Here is an 18,904-nt window from a genome sequence, read left to right on the forward strand (position 1 = left end):
CCAGAAATGGCACTCAGAGTGCTCTCTGTGGGCACTCAAGCTCAGCACAGCGTTCACCGGACAGGACTCAAAGAATCTAACTACAGTTCCATGCAAGTCAAGATTCACTAATCACAGTACTATTTTAACCCTTTAATCACCAGGGAAGTATCTCATATGTTCTCACAGGGTGGCACCTCAGTGGCCAAGCAAACATGAGATACATCCTGGAAACTAGGAGCCATAACTTTAGATCCCCAGCACCTAGAATCTCTTGGTAGCTTGGGACTGAAGGAAAAGCGTAAAGGTGTGGAGAGGATCGGAATATCTTTGATGGTCCTCCTGCTGGCCCCACAACTATTCCTGGAGAGAAGCTAAAGTGATAGTCCGGATTTGCCCTCCTGCTGTCCATTGTATCAGTGTCCTTAGGAGGCAGGTAGGTTAGTTGAAAAGTTCAACAAATAAATAAATTACTGCTTATATTGCCACTTTGTGATAAATGCGTGGGTTTTGGTTGTAGTCTTGGCACTCGGTCTCAAAAAGGTTTCCATCACTCGTCTATAGCATGTGCACCTCTGATGGTAAGTATCTACATGTTATTCCGGTGCTGGGAGCTCCTCTAAGTTCTGCTGTGTCCTTCATATGTATTCCAGATATTAGCAGCTGTAGACACTCCCGCAGCAGACAGGGTGACCTTTCTGAGAGCCAAACGACACCCGCCTGCTCCTGGCAGCTTCTGCTTTCCGTAATTTAGGGCTCAATTAGGACTTTAACATTGAATGAAACAGCCATAAAAATGGCTCTAACGTCCATATTCCATTTATCAGATGGCAGTGGGAATGTGTCCCTGAGGTAGCGGAGGAAACCGAGGGATACTCAATATTATTAGACAGGAATAAACACAGGACCTTCACCAGGGAGACTCCTGCATCTCTACTTTCTGTATATTATCCACAATCCTTTGTATATTTTTTAATAATATGATAGTAGTAACATCCAAAAGATTTTAATAATTAATAGAACTAATATATATATATATATATATTACATAGCATGACCAAACAAATATAGGCAGATTTACAAAAAAGACCACCCCTTTAAAAATAGAAGCTAGGCTCCTGCTGATTGTACATCTTCTAGGACAGTGCTGGCGAACCTATGGCACGGGTGCCAGAGGTGGCACTCAGAGCCATTTCTGTGGCACTCAGGTCGTCGCCCCAGGACAGAGTTCACCAAACAGGTCCAAATCCACCAAATCTTCCTGCTCCCCCAGGCAACTTAAGAGATGCTGCTCTCAGCGCTACTTTAAAGCAATACTTCATTGGCTCTTTGGAACTGCAGGTAAAATTCGGTGTGGACACGACTTTAATATCTTTGGAGGTCCGCCTGTTGGACCCACCATTCTTCCTGTACAGAGAGACCCTGGAGAGCTACTATGAGAGTCTGAATTTTCCATCTTTCTTTCAACTGTATTAGTGGCTTCAGGGGGTTGATACAATTGAAAGATGTGGAAGAACAGGTAGCTATAAGTTACTGCTTATAACAGTGATGGCGAACCTTTTAGAGACAGAGTGCCCAAACTACAACAAAGACCCGCTTATTTATTGGAAAGTGCCAACACAGAAATTTAATTTGTGATTTATACTCCCTTCTCTGTCACAGTTTTCACTGAGGACACCAATAAAGCAGAAAATAGTCCCAGGTAGCACTGTCACTTTAAAATAGCTCTGTGCACAGCAAGTCCTGGGCTGTCAGTGATTGCAGGAAGATACCTGGAGTCATCTCTGGTGATGGCCTGAGTGCCCACAGAAAGGGCTCTGAGTGCCACCTCTGGCACCAGTGCCATAGGTTAGCCATCACTGGCTTATAATGTCATGTTGGCATTTCACGGTAAATAAGTGGATTTTGGTTCTAGTTTGGGCACTCTCTCTAAAAGGTCTCTAAAAGGTTCGCCATCACTGTTCTAGGAGTTTCCTTCTGTAGATTTGTAGTTGTTTCATAGCTGCTGGGTGGGGACTTAGCTGCTGCGACTCACTGCTCCCGCCCCTCTCTGCTCAGAACTTCTACACAATCTGATACCAAAGTTTGCAAAGTTTCTGATAATATTCAGTTATGCAGCGTTTTCACAGTCATAGGGGGGAGGGCTGAACCCCAAATTATCAGCAAATCATGTAACTGAATCTCTTCCCACAAAACTTTATTTCAATCTGTTCTACTTCTGCCTGCATATAGGACACATTTACTCAGGGCGGTGCGCCGGTTTTCTTTGAGGTACAAACAGCTTGCATGGGTATTTAAGAAGTGTCCGTGCCACATTTGGGTCACACGCCATTGTTTTGTGGCGCAGCAGCACTATTCTTAATGCAACACAAATTTATGCACTGAAGGTGGTGTTCCGGACCTCAGTCCGGACCGTGTGCCATTTATCATGCAACATGCAATTTATCCGACAGAATTGTGTTGCACGTCCCATGTTAAAGGTGCACCAAAAACAGTGGAGCACTCTGTCGGGGCAGTGCAGGGGGTGCCAGATTCATGAAGAACATGAACCAGCAATCCTGAATCTGACGCCCGCTGCACACTACACAGGCAAACTTCACATAGTACAGACCGCACTCTTCTTAGTAAATGCGCAATTATGTATAATTTGTCCATCCTGCTCTATAACTTGCTGCCGGCAGATAGTCCCTTTTAGTTACGAAATTTGTGTTGGAGAAGCATAGTGCAGCCGCGACACAAAACAATCACGTGTGACACAATAGCGGCACAGACACTTCTTAAGTACCTGTGCAAGCAGTTTGCACCTGCACAAAGTTTGACAGAAAACTGGCGCACGGCCCTTAGTAAATTTTCCCCCTATATTTGTGCTGCTTAGCTCTTCTTGCTCTATAATATCAGACACCTTGTTTAATATGTCAGATCCTCGTTAAATATTCTTAGATCACATGTTGGCAGGACCGGATAGTCCGGGTGACTCCCCAATATACTCACAGTCCAGGTGGCTGTGCCGGATGCCTTCCACGTCTTCAGCATGAATGAAGTGATAGCATCTTTTCCCCATCAGATCCACAGCGTTGAGGTCCATGTAATCACTGATTCTGCAATGTTGAGGAGAATTGGATGTAGACACATTAGAAAGCTCTTAATACACAAGCACCATTCAGCACTATGGGCATCACATCAGTATTCACACCTCTTCTTATTATTATGTACATGTAATGTTAGATTACACAATTCCCATCCTGTTCCATTACATGAAAACTGTCCACACTATTACTAATGGAAGCAGCCGGGATTGTATGAACCTTGTCTTCCTACAGCCGGAAACAGAATTTATATGACCACATTACCCTTTTCTTGTGTCTAATTTGACTTTTTTTCTGGAGGCCGATGATATCTGCACCGGTGTTTTTATGGCTTGGTATTCCCTGAGAAAAGTGTAGAGGAAAGTGAATGCCGCAAGCAGCCGATCGACCCATGCAAATGCTGCACTACATATTCTGTAACTTGGCGATCAATATATGTATTGTTTACTTGTCTGCGATGAGACTGAGGCATTCTGGGAAGTGCACAGTGTATCATTACTGATGCTGAAGATGGAAGACGTATAATACGTGGATAACTAAGGGCACCCAGTGATCTATTGACCTGTGACCAATGGACAAGTAGGGGAAATACACAATAATAATGACAGTATAATATAAAGTTACGCACTTCAATACAAGTCATCTGCATGCGCCATATTCCCTGATACACCTGGTGACAGGTAGACAAGGATTGGGTTGTACTGGAAGATCATACACCAAAAATGCAGCATGCAGTGTCAGTCAGCTGCTGCTAAAGCCAGTAGGATATTTTTGTATCAGGGACTCGCAGGACAGTGACACCCGCTGAGCCCTTCTGTCTCATTAGCATAATTATAAAAGTTGATTTTAGAAGGAAGGTAAGCAGATTACCACAGTCACGGTTCCTGGATCTATGAGTAATGTCCCTGGTTTATCATGATGGATTATGATGGTAGATTTCCTTTTCAAATGACCAGATTTTACCTGATTAAACTACCAGCCCCTTCCGATGAAATGTAATTTCTAAAATTCCCGCTTTTCAGTGAATTTACACCCATTTACCCGGACTTATCAGAGCTTGTCTGTGTATCTGCATAAAATTCGCACTCATTTTGGGTCTATTTTACAAAAAAGTGGTATGAGGGTTACAGAGCAGTAAAAAGTTGCAAATTTGGGGTAAAATTAAGGTTTTTTTACACCAGACAATAGTTCTGCTTCCTACCTGTTGCTTCCCTCTCACAGTATACATATTACCGACTGGAGTAAACGACAATCATTTAGTATAAGTACAGATGGATAACTCCTTACTACACCAAAAAAAAACCAAAGTGTGTAACCCTTTCCACGCCAACAACTTCGTAAGAATGCAATTTCTTCCTACAACCCCCAACCCAAGGGTTAAATCTCCTCCTTTTGTCCTTTCCAAAGTCTTTGCAAAAGTGAATGTAACTGGAAGTAATTAACGAGCAATTATTTCTGTCGGATCGCAAAGGCGGAAAACAACGAGGCCACTAATTACCCGAAGCGCGGGCGACACAACACTTTCTGCGGCGCTGTATCGGAATTATAATAATCAGCCGGATATTACTCGATGAATGATATAAATGACAAAGCGTGTAATAACCTGTAATAGCGCTAATAATGGTAATAATAAGCCTGGTGATAATAGCAATGATCATCATTATATTGCTTGAATAATGAGCTGGCTAATGAAGCAACATAGAACAAAGGAAGTCACAGTACAGTGCTGTATACAATAACAGACATGGGACTATGTATATACACCCACCGCTGCCCATAACATTACACTACATGCCGATTCTTGTAGGTTACTCGCAGTAACCGCCCAAAGTTACTAGCAGTCCCCCCGATATTGCCCAAAGCAGGGACCTACAGGTGAGCCGCTCTTCTTTTTGGCGGTAATCGGCTAACATAAGTTCATTTACATACTTTTTGTTCCCATGTTGCACTAGCTGAGAATAAGTCTCTTCAATGAGGCATGTCGAGCAGCTAACCAGTTCTCCGCTCGGTGCTGGTTTAGTTGACATAAGCTAATTTGCATATATATTCCCACGGAGCATTGCCTGTAATAAATCTTCATATACCTGCTCCGTCCCTTAAATAAGAATCAATAACCCCCCCCCCCCCCCCTCCTGACATACACTGTTAGCTTAGTCCTATGAATAGCCAAAACTCTTAGAGCAAAACTAAACCTTTGAAGCTAAATTTTGTTTTATTTACAAAATGTTTACGGCAAGTGATAATAATAAAATTAACAATATACTTTATTATGGAAAAAAAGCTTGTGTGTCCCATTTTTGCTCCTGTATTCTCCTGTAGTGAGCAAGGTTTTCTGCAATAGGAATAGGAGGGACACCTAGAGAATAGTTCAATTTATAATTCAGCTCTGTGAGTAGATTATACTACCCAGTGACTTTCTGTAAGGAGTTAAGTTATCACACTTTATCAGCTTCTCCTCATCTGCTGTCAGTGTCAGAGCAGGAGGGGAAGCTGATTTATACACGCTACTAAAAGCAGGAAGTAAGAGAGGAGGAAAACTGTACTACTGATTTATGCAATTTGGTTACAAGTTTAGTTAATTACACTTCAAAATGGCTAACAACAAGCACACTGATAATTGGTGATAATTAAAAAATTATTTTAACAGTTGCCCTGGATACTAAAATGTAGTTATAAGACATTCTATCTGTTGTAACAAAGCAGTACCAGCAACAGTACCTCTCCTTGTTAAGGTCCTCACACCCAGATGACTTTAAATCCAGGAAGACTGGCCAAGAAGTCATGTGTATAATGCACAAAAGCTTGTGCAGCATATCCTATGTGACCTTGTCAATTTTAATAATTGTATTATTATTATTATTTTTAGTTAATATCTAATTTAATTCAATAATATCTTCCTCCTCCGATTAAGGACTCCAAATTATGTGGATCTTGTCTGTAGTGTGAATTTATTTAGGGGTCTGAATATTTTAGAATCCAGTGGACCTGAGGATCTGGTTTGGCCTCTGATTAATTTAGGGGACTTAATTCATTTAGTGATCTTGGGTTTTATAAAATTTAAGACCTTAGTTTGGAGTCTAAATGTATGTAGAAATGTGATCTGAGGTCTAAATCTGGTGAGGGGCCAACATTGACTTGGGGTTTGGTTTTAGTTCTGAATTTATTTTGAGCCTTTAGGTCTGATCTTATTTAGGGAACTGGTCCAAGGCCTGTATGTGTTACTGTGGGGGCTGATTCTATTTGGGTCACTATAGAATTTTAAGATACAGAAATGAGAGGAAAAATATTTCTACAAACATCAGGAGAAGTTATGGGGGTCAGGGCTGGTAGGAGAAGAGAAGGACAAACTACATTGGTAATCAGAGATGTCAGAAGTTAGTTTCTATTTTGTAGAAAGTACTTATCCCCTCTCCTGACATGTCTGTTATACTAAATCCTGTATACAGAACTCTGTGTTCTGTGTATAAATAATGTATAAATCAGTCCAGACCGTCAGGGATACTTTTTGTAACTCAAAATTTGCGTAAACTATTTCAAGTATGGAGCTACAGCAGATCTTTGGACAATATAAGTCTGTGAGGTGACAAAGCTCTATAGGGAAGTGTATTTATAAATGCATTAGGTCTATTTTATCACAAGACATCCCCTTTAAAAGCTAGAGATTACTCTACATTGTATTCATTTTAGTATAGGAACAGCAATTGTAATTTGTAATTCTATATAGATTGGTCCTTCCTTACCCATCTTTTTACTTGGCTGTTCGATATCTCTAGAAAGACCAACATTTTTTTAAAAAACAGCATTAATTTGCTATATACTTTATATGTTTATGTGTTGCCCCCAGTGGGGCTGTTGTGAACTGTAACCTGTGAAATCTGTCTTTAAAGGGATTTTATCAAGTTATATAATTTATAAACTATTCCCTTGTATGGAGATGTCAGGACCGACTACTATGACCCCCCATTGTGAGCAGAAAGCAAGACCACACATGTCCAACAACTAGTTCCCATATAGGCAAATACCATATAGTCCAATATAGGCAAATGGAGTACAGGTTGCAGAATTGACTTCTATAGGACTTTACCATCAGTTTACAGCTTCACCAAAACCCAGAAGCCTCACTAGGAGCTGTGACTCACTTGGTTGGGGTATCGGCAGTCGAACCCCTTGTGGTTGTACCTTCATTTCTATTCTGTGAATATTGGATAAATCTTTGACTTGATACAACCCCTTTAACCAAATTGAAGCTTAGCTGAAGGTCTTATTATACAAGGCTACATACCTATTTTCACAGTATATAATATTGAGGTCCATGTTGACTCGTGTTACAAACATGTGGCAGTCAATGCGGACTTCATTGATGGTTGGAGGAGGGAGCGCATGAGCCACAACTACTAAGCCCATCACCTGTCCGGTACCGGAGCGGCCGTGAGACAGAGACACGCGGAGGCGCAATCGTCCAGTTACGTGGATCACCTAGAAAGAAAAACAGGGATAGCCATGTTTAAATAAATCAGAAAGCAGAATAGTCTGATCGGATCAATATACTTTGCTATTATCATGAGTAGAGAATTAGCATTGCATTCTCTATGCGTTGCAGTGGATTAATACATTGGGTGAGTTTTTAATGCAGTATCACAAAGTAGTCAATAAAAAATATTAAAAAATGCAATTCATAATAATAAAAATGAGTAGGAAATGTATTCTCCATATAACCCAGGCCAAGGTGACAGCAGATGGGGGAACATGCAGAGACAAGAAGTAAATAAAAGAAGCAAAACAGGTCGAAATAAAAACAAAAAAGCCTGAACTGTAAGTTTAAAAGAAAAATTGGAAAATAAGGATGTAAAGAAGGATATGAGGAGGGTTGGTCAGTGGGAGGTAGGGTGCCGCAGACCAAATAATCCGAGGACTAGCAGAATACAGTCAGTAGATTCCTCCCTGACACACGTGGGGAGTTTTGCTGCTGGATTGCTCGTGGCAAGAAACACATCAGAGACTCCTGTGGTACTTTTATATATTTCAGCAGCTAAATCTAATATGACACTGAAGGCGGGGGGAGCGGAGGTACAACACAACGTCAGGAGAAAGCTCCCCTTCCTATGACCTTTCCTGATATTCAGGGATGTATGGTTAACTACTCCGCCACCGGAATACTATATAGGTGACTCTGGCTTCTGGAAGTAGATATAAAATAGCCAGTGTTATTCTTCATAGGAATTGTCAGATGAATTACAATGCCTCTCCAGATGTGGCTTCAAGAGGGTTTTGTTCAATCTTTTGATCGTACCCGGTCCTGCTCCCGGCACCATTGGGAAATTGGGGGCTGTAACCAGCATCGAGTTCAGATAAATTGTTATCCTGAACAGGTTGTACTATGCTGCATAGTGGGGTTCCCATCCTCTGTGATGACCATATATCTTAATAAGGCACAAGAATAGGGGTGGTCCCTGATTTCATGTTAATTTAGTCTAAATTCCAGTACTGATGTCTCAAGCCACATCACCAAGCTAAAAAAAAGGGGCTAACAGCAGGGGGTGTTGGCTATTAGCCAAAGGTTCATTGGTTGGTCATAAAAGATGGCCCTACACATTAGGTTTCCTATAGGTTAGCGGAATAAACTTGCCATAAAGCCAACCCTAGCTCAACATACGTCAAAGGAAGAGAGTCCAACATACCGAATTTGGCCAAATTCATCCATCCGGAGTGGATTATGAAAATTGTGGGCCATCCAAAAGACATAATATTTGTAATGGTTTGACCTTTACTACCTACATTTGGTAACAAAGCTTCTCGGGAAAAGAGGGGGAATACATTCTGTTGACTTACAGGCTTAAGTTTGGAGGGCCTTCAAAGGTCCTGGAAGGGCTCTTGTATATATACACGTCGAGAGCCTGAACACATGAATGATTTCTTCAGGGTTGTATCAGACTTGATTGGTGTGGGTGCTTATGGGCCTCCTAGAGGAGTCCATGTTGTGTTCTGCTCTTGCACCTGGTAGCAGGTTATTCCCTCCATCCCTTGAGGACACATGCATACTATCCTGAGCTAAGTGCATGTGTCTGGAGCAGTGTATTAGGAATAGCTTGCAGTTAACCCGATTCGGCAGACATATGCTAAGAAAAGCAGCAGATACTTCTATTATTGATGCTTATTCTCTACCAATACTTCCCACCACCCTCCTGATAACAGGCAGTGGCCATAACCTTCCTCTCTTAATCCCTTTCTAGCAAAGCCCATAGGATGCCCAGTTTGTGTTGCTGCAGCATCGATGCCAGGTTTCAGACACAAGTACGATTGTGCGTCTCTCTTTTTTTTTTACCGCCTCCCGCCTCAGGAGAGAGGAACCATCCTGATTCTTTATACACTGAGGCTCTTCAAAGACACCTTTAGATTGTAGGCAGCCTGGGGGGGAATTCTCTCCCAGACACAATTTGGAAGCAACATGAAGGCCTTGAAGTTGAAAAGCAAAGAAGAGGGAGGACAGAGGGAGCAGGGCAGAGGAAGGGGGTGTGGGACAAAGGCTGAGAAGGTTTTTTTTTTTTTGCCGTACCCTTCACTCTCCCTCTGCGGAAAAAAATCCTATTCAGAGAATTACATGTGACAGAACAGCGGCTCATCTTTATTTTGTGATAGGTATGACCTTCCCTTATAATTTGGGAAACAGTAAGAAAAAAAAAACACTCATATGCAATAGAAATGGAAGAGGCACAGAGACAGATCACAGCGAAAGACACCAGTACTATGGTATAAAGTCGTAAAAAGATACTCCGATATATTAACGTAAGTGTCACAGTCACCTATAGGTATTTATTGCTTTATTGCTTATTGCTAGCACTTGCGATGATTTGCCCCAATCCGCCACCTTCACGGGGGAGTTGGGGAGGCCGTTACTGTCTCCGCACTGGCGCACTTGGTGCCGGCGGCGACTTTTCACATGTGAAAAGTCACCGGTTGCATTTATTGCCGTAAAATAAACGCTGCCATCAAGAGACGGAAGCGCCAGCGTATGATAAATATCCCCCAATATCTTTATAAATGCTTTACAAATCAAAACAATGTTTACTTTGTGAGATTTTAACTTGATTTTTTTTTATTACATATTTTTTCTTTATAAAATTAGTCGATAAATGACCACATGTGAAAAAATATGCCTGATTTATCATTTTTCCTATTAAAGTTTTTCTAATAAGCAGTAAAACTGATTAAACTTTTACCAAAATTTGTTCTAAATATGTACAGCATCATTCTATCTTCCCCAAGTTTAGCTACAAATGCAAAGGGTGCATGTACCTCTGCAATTCTGCAAATTATAAGCTAATTCTTTCCTTCTACATTTTACCTTCAGCTGACAGGCTGGAGGGGAGCATATTTCAAACTACTACATCTCCTGAACCCTGGCACCTAGAAACACAATACAAGAATATCCCCTTTAATATGATATAAGGATTGTGTACAGATGCTGCACAGAACCAGAGATTATCCCAGCTGCCCCTCCCCGGGGACTCGCCACATGTTGCTGGCTGAGAGGCATGTAACGTCAATAAAACTTTTATAAAGTACTGCAATGATTCACAATTCTGACAAGGCATTTTTAAACTCAGCACAGCATAGTTTATTGGAACCTGTCACCAGCTAAAAATGTTATTCCTGGTGACAGGTTCACTTTAAAGTTACAATCGGAAAAAAGAAAGCTAAATATAAAAATACCTTTTTTTACTACAACTTTAAGAGTGGCTATCTCTGTTTGTATAGATAAACCATACACACATATGAAAGGGGAGAATCTCCTTTTTAATATAACACCAGAATTGTGTTTCTAGGTGCCAGGATTCAGGAGATATAGCCGCTGGTCACTGTCATGACTTTTATAAACATCCTTTCTGCACTGGGCATGTGCAAATAGGATGTATGTAACCGTATAGCAGTCGTTAAGGGGTGAAACATTCCCCATGTATGTGGTAGTCGGAGTTGAGTTATTGAAAACTAAAAACGGAAGTAGAACGGAAGGTTTTCTGCCCAGCTTCCATTTCCCAAAGACTTGGGCTGCTGAGCTAGGTGGGACAACAAGGGCTGAACACATGTCTGATTTTCTGTATGGTCCATTGATCAGCCTGGAGAATAAATGGCAGCCGGCACTACTTTGGGTCTTGCCCAATGGGTGCGTGTGAATAAAGTTGGACAGCCCATTTTCACACAAGTATCCCTGGAAGAAACTGAAAGACGGGTAAGTAGCTCAGAACTGATCTGACACAATTCGGATGGCATAATGGTCATAGCACTTTGACGGAAACCTGCTAAAAATCACATGGAAAAATCGGCAAAAGCCCAAAATCAAAAGGTTTAAAAAAGAAAGTTTTTGTATGTGCAGAACTTACTTTGTACCCCGAGGATTTGATATGCACGCCTCTCTTAGTCAGCGTTGACTTCATCCGAATGAAGAAAGACCTTTCTAGAGAGTTGTCCTGAGGGAGGATCCCGGGGCTGGAGGACTCCACTGCAAAACAAAACGCATGGACAACATCATCATTAGCATGGGGTCTACTTTTCTGTCTGAGTTATTGTTATATAGCTATGTGTATAATATTGAATGGCTCAATGCTTTTTACTCTATCTTTTCCTCTGAGCTAAGTGTTTTTATTCTAGCACTGAAGAGGTTAATGGAGGAACAGCATCAAACCATGAGTTGGGGTTAAGTATCCATCACGACGCCAGATAATTCTCTTCTCTAATCCAGTGGAATCAAACCTATTTCTTTTATCACAGGGCTCCCATTTTGAATTAAACAAGCTCATTAGTTCTAATCAAAAGCTTCGAGATCAAAAACTGGAGTGTCGGCTTCAGATCCAGCTGGTTCTAGGATCCGATGCTCAGCTTCACCAGAGAACGGGATCACAGGAGCCTCACGGTGGGGCGGGCCGGGAGAGATCGGGGAAACATTGCACGTCCTCACTAGTGCAAGAGGAAAACCTGTTCGGTATGGGGTGTCAGGCCGCAGTGATCAGAGGTCGGAGCGGTGGAAGATCTGCCGCTACCTGCCTGTGAAGCTGCTATTGGCAGCTGAGATTACGTCTCTTTGATGGAGCGTATTGAGAGACATAAACTGTGAACATCTTGATCCTGAATATAACATCCAAACATAAAAACACACGGCACTAGGTAAAGGTAACATAGTTCATCTTGTTTCGCCCTCACAATCCTCCGTATAAAGGCAAAAAGCGAAATCCCTGTACCTGCGGTTCTGATAACCAGTCATCAAATACCTTGTATGAGGAACAAAAGATCTCGTGGAAGAGTAAAGGGTTGATGTTCATACATTTAAAGGGTTTCTTCAGGAATAACTATTGATGGCCTATCAAAGATGCCTCATAATGGGGGGAGGCCAGGAGAGATCGGGAAACATTTCAAGTCATCAGAGGTGCAAGAAATAAACCTGTTCGGTATCAGGCCTGGTCCTTTCTCACCGGTGGAGATATATATCTGGGTCAGCCATCAATAGTTGATACTTGGTGGGCCAAGGCCTAGCGCCTAAATAAGTTGTTTGGTACAAAGTCAAAAGGAGCAAAGCCAACTGGGTCAAGCTTACATGGCCCTGAACATATGATCAGTGTGGGGTCTGGGTGTTGCCAGATATTGAGAATAATCCATAAACCGGAATTTCTTTTCCTTTGCAGGTCATGTCTGGTAATGGTTAGTAGGTAAGGTCTATGTCCTGCAGGTGCCATTATTTACTTTCTATTTACTATCTATAGGGAATTATAAAACTGGTTTCCTAAAAAAAAGTAGGGTAGGGCACATATGCATGTTGCCAACCCATTCTGGTCTAAAAGAACTGCAACAGAAGATGGTTACACCACCCGGATATCTCTGGAGGTCACATAGAATTGTAACCTGTAATGGGAACACTCTTCTTGTGGGTTTCTTGTCTGGTAATGAAAATATGTATAATGTTTGGTTCTAATAATCTTGCTATCTGAAAAGCTTGGTTCTAGAACTATATCTATGCATTATATTCAGTTCTGGTAATATAGCTATGTAGTAAAATTGGTTATGGTATTGCATCTGTGTTCTAAAATTGGTTTTGGTACTATATCTATTTATATAGCTTGGTTTTGGTAATGTATTTATGTAGTAAGCCTGGTTCCAATGCTCTATCTATTGTACTAAGTGTAGTTCCAGTGCTTTATCTTTGCAGTATGTTTGGTTCTGATATAGCATCTACATAGTAAGCTTAATTCTAGTGCTACATATATGTATATGAAACAAGAAAAAAGATCCAGCTGAAGCCATAAAAAAGGTTTATCATGAAACACGTTCGGCTCTGCCTACTAACCTCTGCATTCGTTTTATCATGATTGTTGAAAGCATATGGTATATTTTCTAATGATGGATTCAATTATGAGTGATTTTTTATTTATTAAGATCATTACTTGGCGGTCCCAATGGTCAGAGCGCCAAACTACCCTTCTATAAACTTCCAACAAACCAAACAAACCAAATCCATTTGAATCAATGTATAGAGTTTGGTTCGGATACTCTACCTACATGATAAGCTTGTTTCTGGTACTGTATCTATGTATTTCGTTCAGTTTTGGGAATGTATCTTGTAGTAAGATTGGTTCTGGTATTAAATCTATGTACTAAGATTGGATTTAGTTCTGTACATATTTATAAAGTTTAGTTCTGGTACTGTACCTATGTAGTAAGCCTGGTTTTGGTTCTATATTTATGTTCAAAGTTTAGTTCTAGTTCTGTATTTCTGTATGTTTGGTTCTGATACTGTATCCATCTGTGTCAGATACTTTATCTGGTGCTGTATCCATCAATAAAATCCAAGAAGCAGCGGCACACTAGGGTTGTGATAAAAAAAATTCCTGGTGAACTTCTATTTCATTATCTGAGCAACATTTCGGCTCTTATACATGAGACTTTGCAAGCCTAATGTTGCTCAGATGATGGCATAAAAGTTAACCTGCAATTTTTTCATCACAACCCTGTTATGGCATGGCCTTTTTCAGCATGTACCCACCGTGCTGCTTCAACTACTTGTGTTTATATACATATACATATTTATAGTACCGTATTTTCCGGACTATAAGGCGCACATAAAAGCCTAGGATTTCCTTAGAAATCCAAAGTGCGCCTTATAGTCCGGTGCGCCCTATGTATGGCTCAGGGCAGCGGACCCTACTTACATAGGTCCCCGCTACCGGAGACAGCAGATCTCCAGCGGGAACTGCAGACCACGCGGCACGAACAACTTCTGCCGCGTCGGTCTGCAGTTCCCGCTGGAGATCTGCTGTCTCCGGTAGCGGGGACCTATGTAAGTAGGGTCCGCTGCCATCCTCCACCTGAAGGGACCCCCTTCCCCGCTCACCTCTCTGGTCTCCGCTCCGCTCACCTCTCTGGTCTCCGCTCCGCTCACCTCTCTGGTCTCCGCTCCGCTCACCTCTCTGGTCTCCGCTCCGCTCACCTCTCTGGTCTCCGCTCCGCTCACCTCTCCGGTCTCCGCTCCGCTCACCTCTCCGGTCTCCGCTCTGCCACGCCCCCGGACCTCTGCCACGCCCCCGGCCACCCTGCGCCTTATAGTCCGATGCGCCTTATATATGGAATAATTCCATATATAAGGCACATCGGACTGATGCGCCTTATATTCCGGTGCGCCTAATGGCCCGGAAAATACGGTAAGTGTAGTTCTTATACTGTATCTACATGTACAGCGCTCAGCAATTTCAAGAAGTCCCATAGAATAGTAACCTGTAATGGGGACCCCCTTCTTGTGATGATCCGGAGTTATTGGGGTGGTGGTGCTGCTAACTGCATGTGACTAGTTGCTGTTTTTATGGGAGAACTTGTGGTCTAATAAAGAATAAATTATTTTATCTCCAATCCCGAGTGATTATTGGACAAATTCTTGAAATTTTGGCATTTCTACCCGTTGGCTGCGGTGTGTCTGTGTATGCGATACCATCATGGGCATGAGCATTAAGGAGTTTGGTGAGCTGAACTACATTTCGTTTTTTCATATATTACTGGGGGGCCACTGTGACGGTGGAAGAGGACTTCATACAACGTCAATGTGTGAGTTCTGCATGGACAGCATTAACATAGCAGAATGATATCCGGATGATAAAAGTGGTGATAGTTTCTATCAAAGAGGTCTGTGGAGGACTGGTATTTGTAAGTAAAGCCGGGGAGCTGCTACTTTGTGACAGTAAAGGTAGCGCTAAGCCACGGTGGCAGGAAATAGGTTAATAAGCAGTCTGCATGCGCCGGCTCTGTGTAAATGCGCTGCGTTGTGTGTGTATATTTCCTGGGGCTGTATCTTTTTGCCTTTCTTGTCTCTCTCTGTCTGCTCTCTCTCTGTCAGTACACCCAGTGGATTAACAGACTATTGAGGATTCTCTTTTAAAAAGAAGCTCTTTTAAAAGGGTCAGATAAAGAGAGAGAGAGCGAGAGGGGAAGAGAGAGAGCGAGAGAGAGACTGTCAAAATGAGCCTTAGACAAAGATTTATTATAAACGATTTAAAGGGCTTAATGTATGTATCCCCAATGAGGCCTCGCAGCTATGAGAGGAGAGAGATGGATTGTGAAAGACGGCTGAGGCGGGCAGGGGGGGTGTATCGCTCTTACGCCCTCTAACACCCTTTTTACACACACACATACACACAGCGGGAGCGAGGAAATGCGTTCAATATTTCAAAACAGGAATTGTCCCTGTGTCGCCGCCAAGGCCGCGAATAAGGGGAGAGGATTGTATCTAATGAATATGTTATAGTGATAAAAGAAGGCTATGTATCCCATCACATAGGTATGTTACCTCCATACTCACATGTAACACATATATGCCAGAAACTATGGCAGAAATCCATGTACTTGTTGCAGTAGCAACAACATTTTTGCGAAAAAATTTGCTGGACAATCTAGTACAGGCGGTCCCCTACTTAAGAACACCCGACTTACAGACGACCCCTAGTTACAAACGGACCCCCAGATTTTGGCAATTTACTGTACTTTAGCCTTAGGCTACAATGATCAGCTATAACAGTTATCACAGGTGTCTGTAATGAAGATATATTGTTAATCCTGGTTCTTATGAAAAACCCAACATTTTAAAAATCCAATTGTCACCAAAAAATTTTTGTCTGGGGTTACAATTATAAAATATACAGCTCCGACTTACATACAAATTCAACTTAAGAACAAACCTGCAGAACCTATCTTGTACGTAACCCGGGGACTGCCTGTAAATTGTTTATAATCACTGTTCCAGTTCTTGGAGATAATAGGTATAGGGGTATAGTTACACTTGTAGTGTAGTGTAATGTGATGGATGCTACCTTTTATGCTGTATGCGGATGATGGGTCTGCCTGCTGCTAGAATTTATTTGGCATTTCAGTTTTTTTATCATATACTACTGTTTTAACAATTTGGCAAATATTTCAAAAGTTTTATCCCAAGGAATGATGAGCTATTATCATTCTCCGCTCCATTTAGTAGCAGTATATGAGCCCGGCTTAGTGAAATATCTGGGGGATCGCTTTTTACAGTTTGCTAGATGGAACCCACCAAGTTGTGCAGGAGAAAAAAAAAGGTTAATAAATAGCTTTTGTTTATCCAGTATGGCATTAATTTTCATTTCATACTTTTCTATGCTTAGGAGTCCAGTAGGTGGTATTACTCAGTTACAGCTATCTCCATAGGCACACACATACCAGGAAGGATATCAGTCATGGAGTAGCACCTCTCACTATTCTCCTCAATATAGAAAAGGCAGGGATTAAAATTAACAAATGACACAATGGGGGTCACTTACTGAGGGCCCGAATCGCGTTTTTCCGTCGGGTTACCCGTATTTTTACGTTTTGCGTAGATTTTCCTTGAATTTCCCCGGGATTTTGGCGCATCGGCGCCGGTTTCACGCAGCAGAAATCAGGGGGGCCTGGCCGTCGGACAACCCGACGCATTCGGAAAAAACGCGGAATTTAAAAAAGGAATTTGTGTCACAAGATCAGCACTTACATGCACCGGGAAGAAGAAGGTGAACTCTGGCGGACCTCGGCGCAGCAGCGACACTTGCTGGATATCGGGTGAACAGACCTTAGTGAATCCCGGCAGACCAGAATCAGCGTCGGAGAACGTGCCGCTGGATCGCCATTGGACCGGGTAAGTAAATGTGCCCCTATGTAAAATCTGCTCAGCTCCTCCTGCACTATAACATACAGCCTGCATATAGGACACTATGTACAATCCGCTCAGCTCCTCCTGCTCTATAACATGCTGCCTGCAGTTAGGACACTATGTACAATCCGCTCAGCTCCTCCTGCTCCATAACATGCTGCCTGCAGTTAGGACACTATGTATAATCTGCTCAGCTCTACCTGCACTATAACATGCTGCCTGAAGATAGGACACTATGTACAATCTGCTCAGCTCCTCCTGCTCTATAACATGCTGCCTGCAGTTAGGACACTATGTACAATCTGCTCAGCTCTACCTGCACTATAACATGCTGCCTGAAGATAGGACACTATGTACAATCTGCTCAGCTCCTCCTGCTCTATAACATGCTGCCTGCAGTTAGGACACTATGTATAATCTGCTCAGCTCTACCTGCACTATAACATGCTGCCTGAAGATAGGACACTATGTACAATCTGCTCAGCTCCTCCTGCTCTATAACATGCTGCCTGCAGTTAGGACACTATGTACAATCTGCTCAGCTCTACCTGCACTATAACATGCTGCCTGAAGATAGGACACTATATACAATCTGCTCAGCTCCTCCTGCTCTATAACATGCTGCATGCAGTTAGGACACTATGGGGGTCATTTATTAAGGGCCCGATTCACGTTTTCCCGACGTGTTACCCGAATATTTCCGTTTTGCGCCGCTTGTACTTAAATTGCCCCGGGATTTTGGCGCACGCGATCGGATTGTGGCGCATCGGCGCTGGCATGCGCGCGACGGAAATCGGGGGGCGTGGCCGAACGAAAACCCGACGTATTCGGAAAAACCGCCGCATTTAAAAACCGAAAATGTGTCGCATAAGGACCGCTTACCTTCACCTGGTCCAGCTCGGTGCATTCCGGCGCGATGAGTTTACTTTCAGCGCAGCAGCGCCACCTGGTGGACGGCGGAAGAACTACCTTATTAAATCCCGGCCGGACCCGAATCCAGAGCGGAGAAGCCGCCGCTGGAACGCGAATGGACCGGGTAAGTAAATTTGCCCCTATGTGTAATCTGCTCAGCTCTACCTGCACTATAACATGCTGCCTGAAGATAGGACACTATGTACAATCTGCTCAGCTCCTCCTGCTCTATAACATGCTGCCTGCAGTAGAGATAACTCTCTACTGAGATAAGCAATAGAACAGCGCCCTCTCTGCCCCATCTAACAGTAATGTTTCAGGGTATGGGTTCTCCATGCAGTGTTGTACACCCTTTCTGACATCAGGTGTGAAGAAAACCTATTTTTAAGTGGTAGGTCCTGCAGATAACCATGCCCCCGATGCTGCCCCCAACCCTAAGATCTCGCAGCAGGTGGTGCTTCCTGAGGAACTTGCCTCATAACTGGTGCACCCCTGTATGTAGGATGCTAACACCAGTGCTGTATAGAGCCGTGCAGCTGTGTGTGTATATGTAACACTGTGATTATGTGTATGTACTGTACTGCATCAGTGATATACACACACACAACACATTCCCATTAATACATTGTAATGCATGTATACATCGCCCTGTGATCTGTGGTTTACCAATATCTCTACTTTCTGATCTAGTGATTACATGTCAACACAGGATGTGTGACCGCCAGCACGATCAAAAAATATATTT

The 18,904-nt window shown here is 42.6% G+C and overlaps 1 protein-coding gene across 7 annotated transcripts in view; it reads right to left on the reverse strand.

Moving 5' to 3' along the window:
- The window catches only part of NPAS3 (neuronal PAS domain protein 3), a 322,632-nt gene that overhangs the window by 20,930 nt on the left and 282,798 nt on the right, over positions 1 to 18,904 (reverse strand). For all 7 annotated transcript variants that reach the window (XM_072115376.1, XM_072115375.1, XM_072115374.1 and 4 more), the window contains 3 exons: positions 11,444 to 11,562; positions 7,348 to 7,541; positions 2,971 to 3,077 (listed from right to left, as the gene is read on the reverse strand). In XM_072115376.1, the coding sequence (XP_071971477.1) occupies positions 2,971 to 3,077; positions 7,348 to 7,541; positions 11,444 to 11,562 (420 nt within the window). The remainder of the gene's footprint in view (positions 1 to 2,970; positions 3,078 to 7,347; positions 7,542 to 11,443; positions 11,563 to 18,904) is intronic.

Source organism: Engystomops pustulosus, chromosome 7 (assembly GCF_040894005.1).
Source record: "Engystomops pustulosus chromosome 7, aEngPut4.maternal, whole genome shotgun sequence".
In the NCBI taxonomy this organism is placed as follows: Eukaryota; Metazoa; Chordata; class Amphibia; order Anura; family Leptodactylidae; genus Engystomops; species Engystomops pustulosus.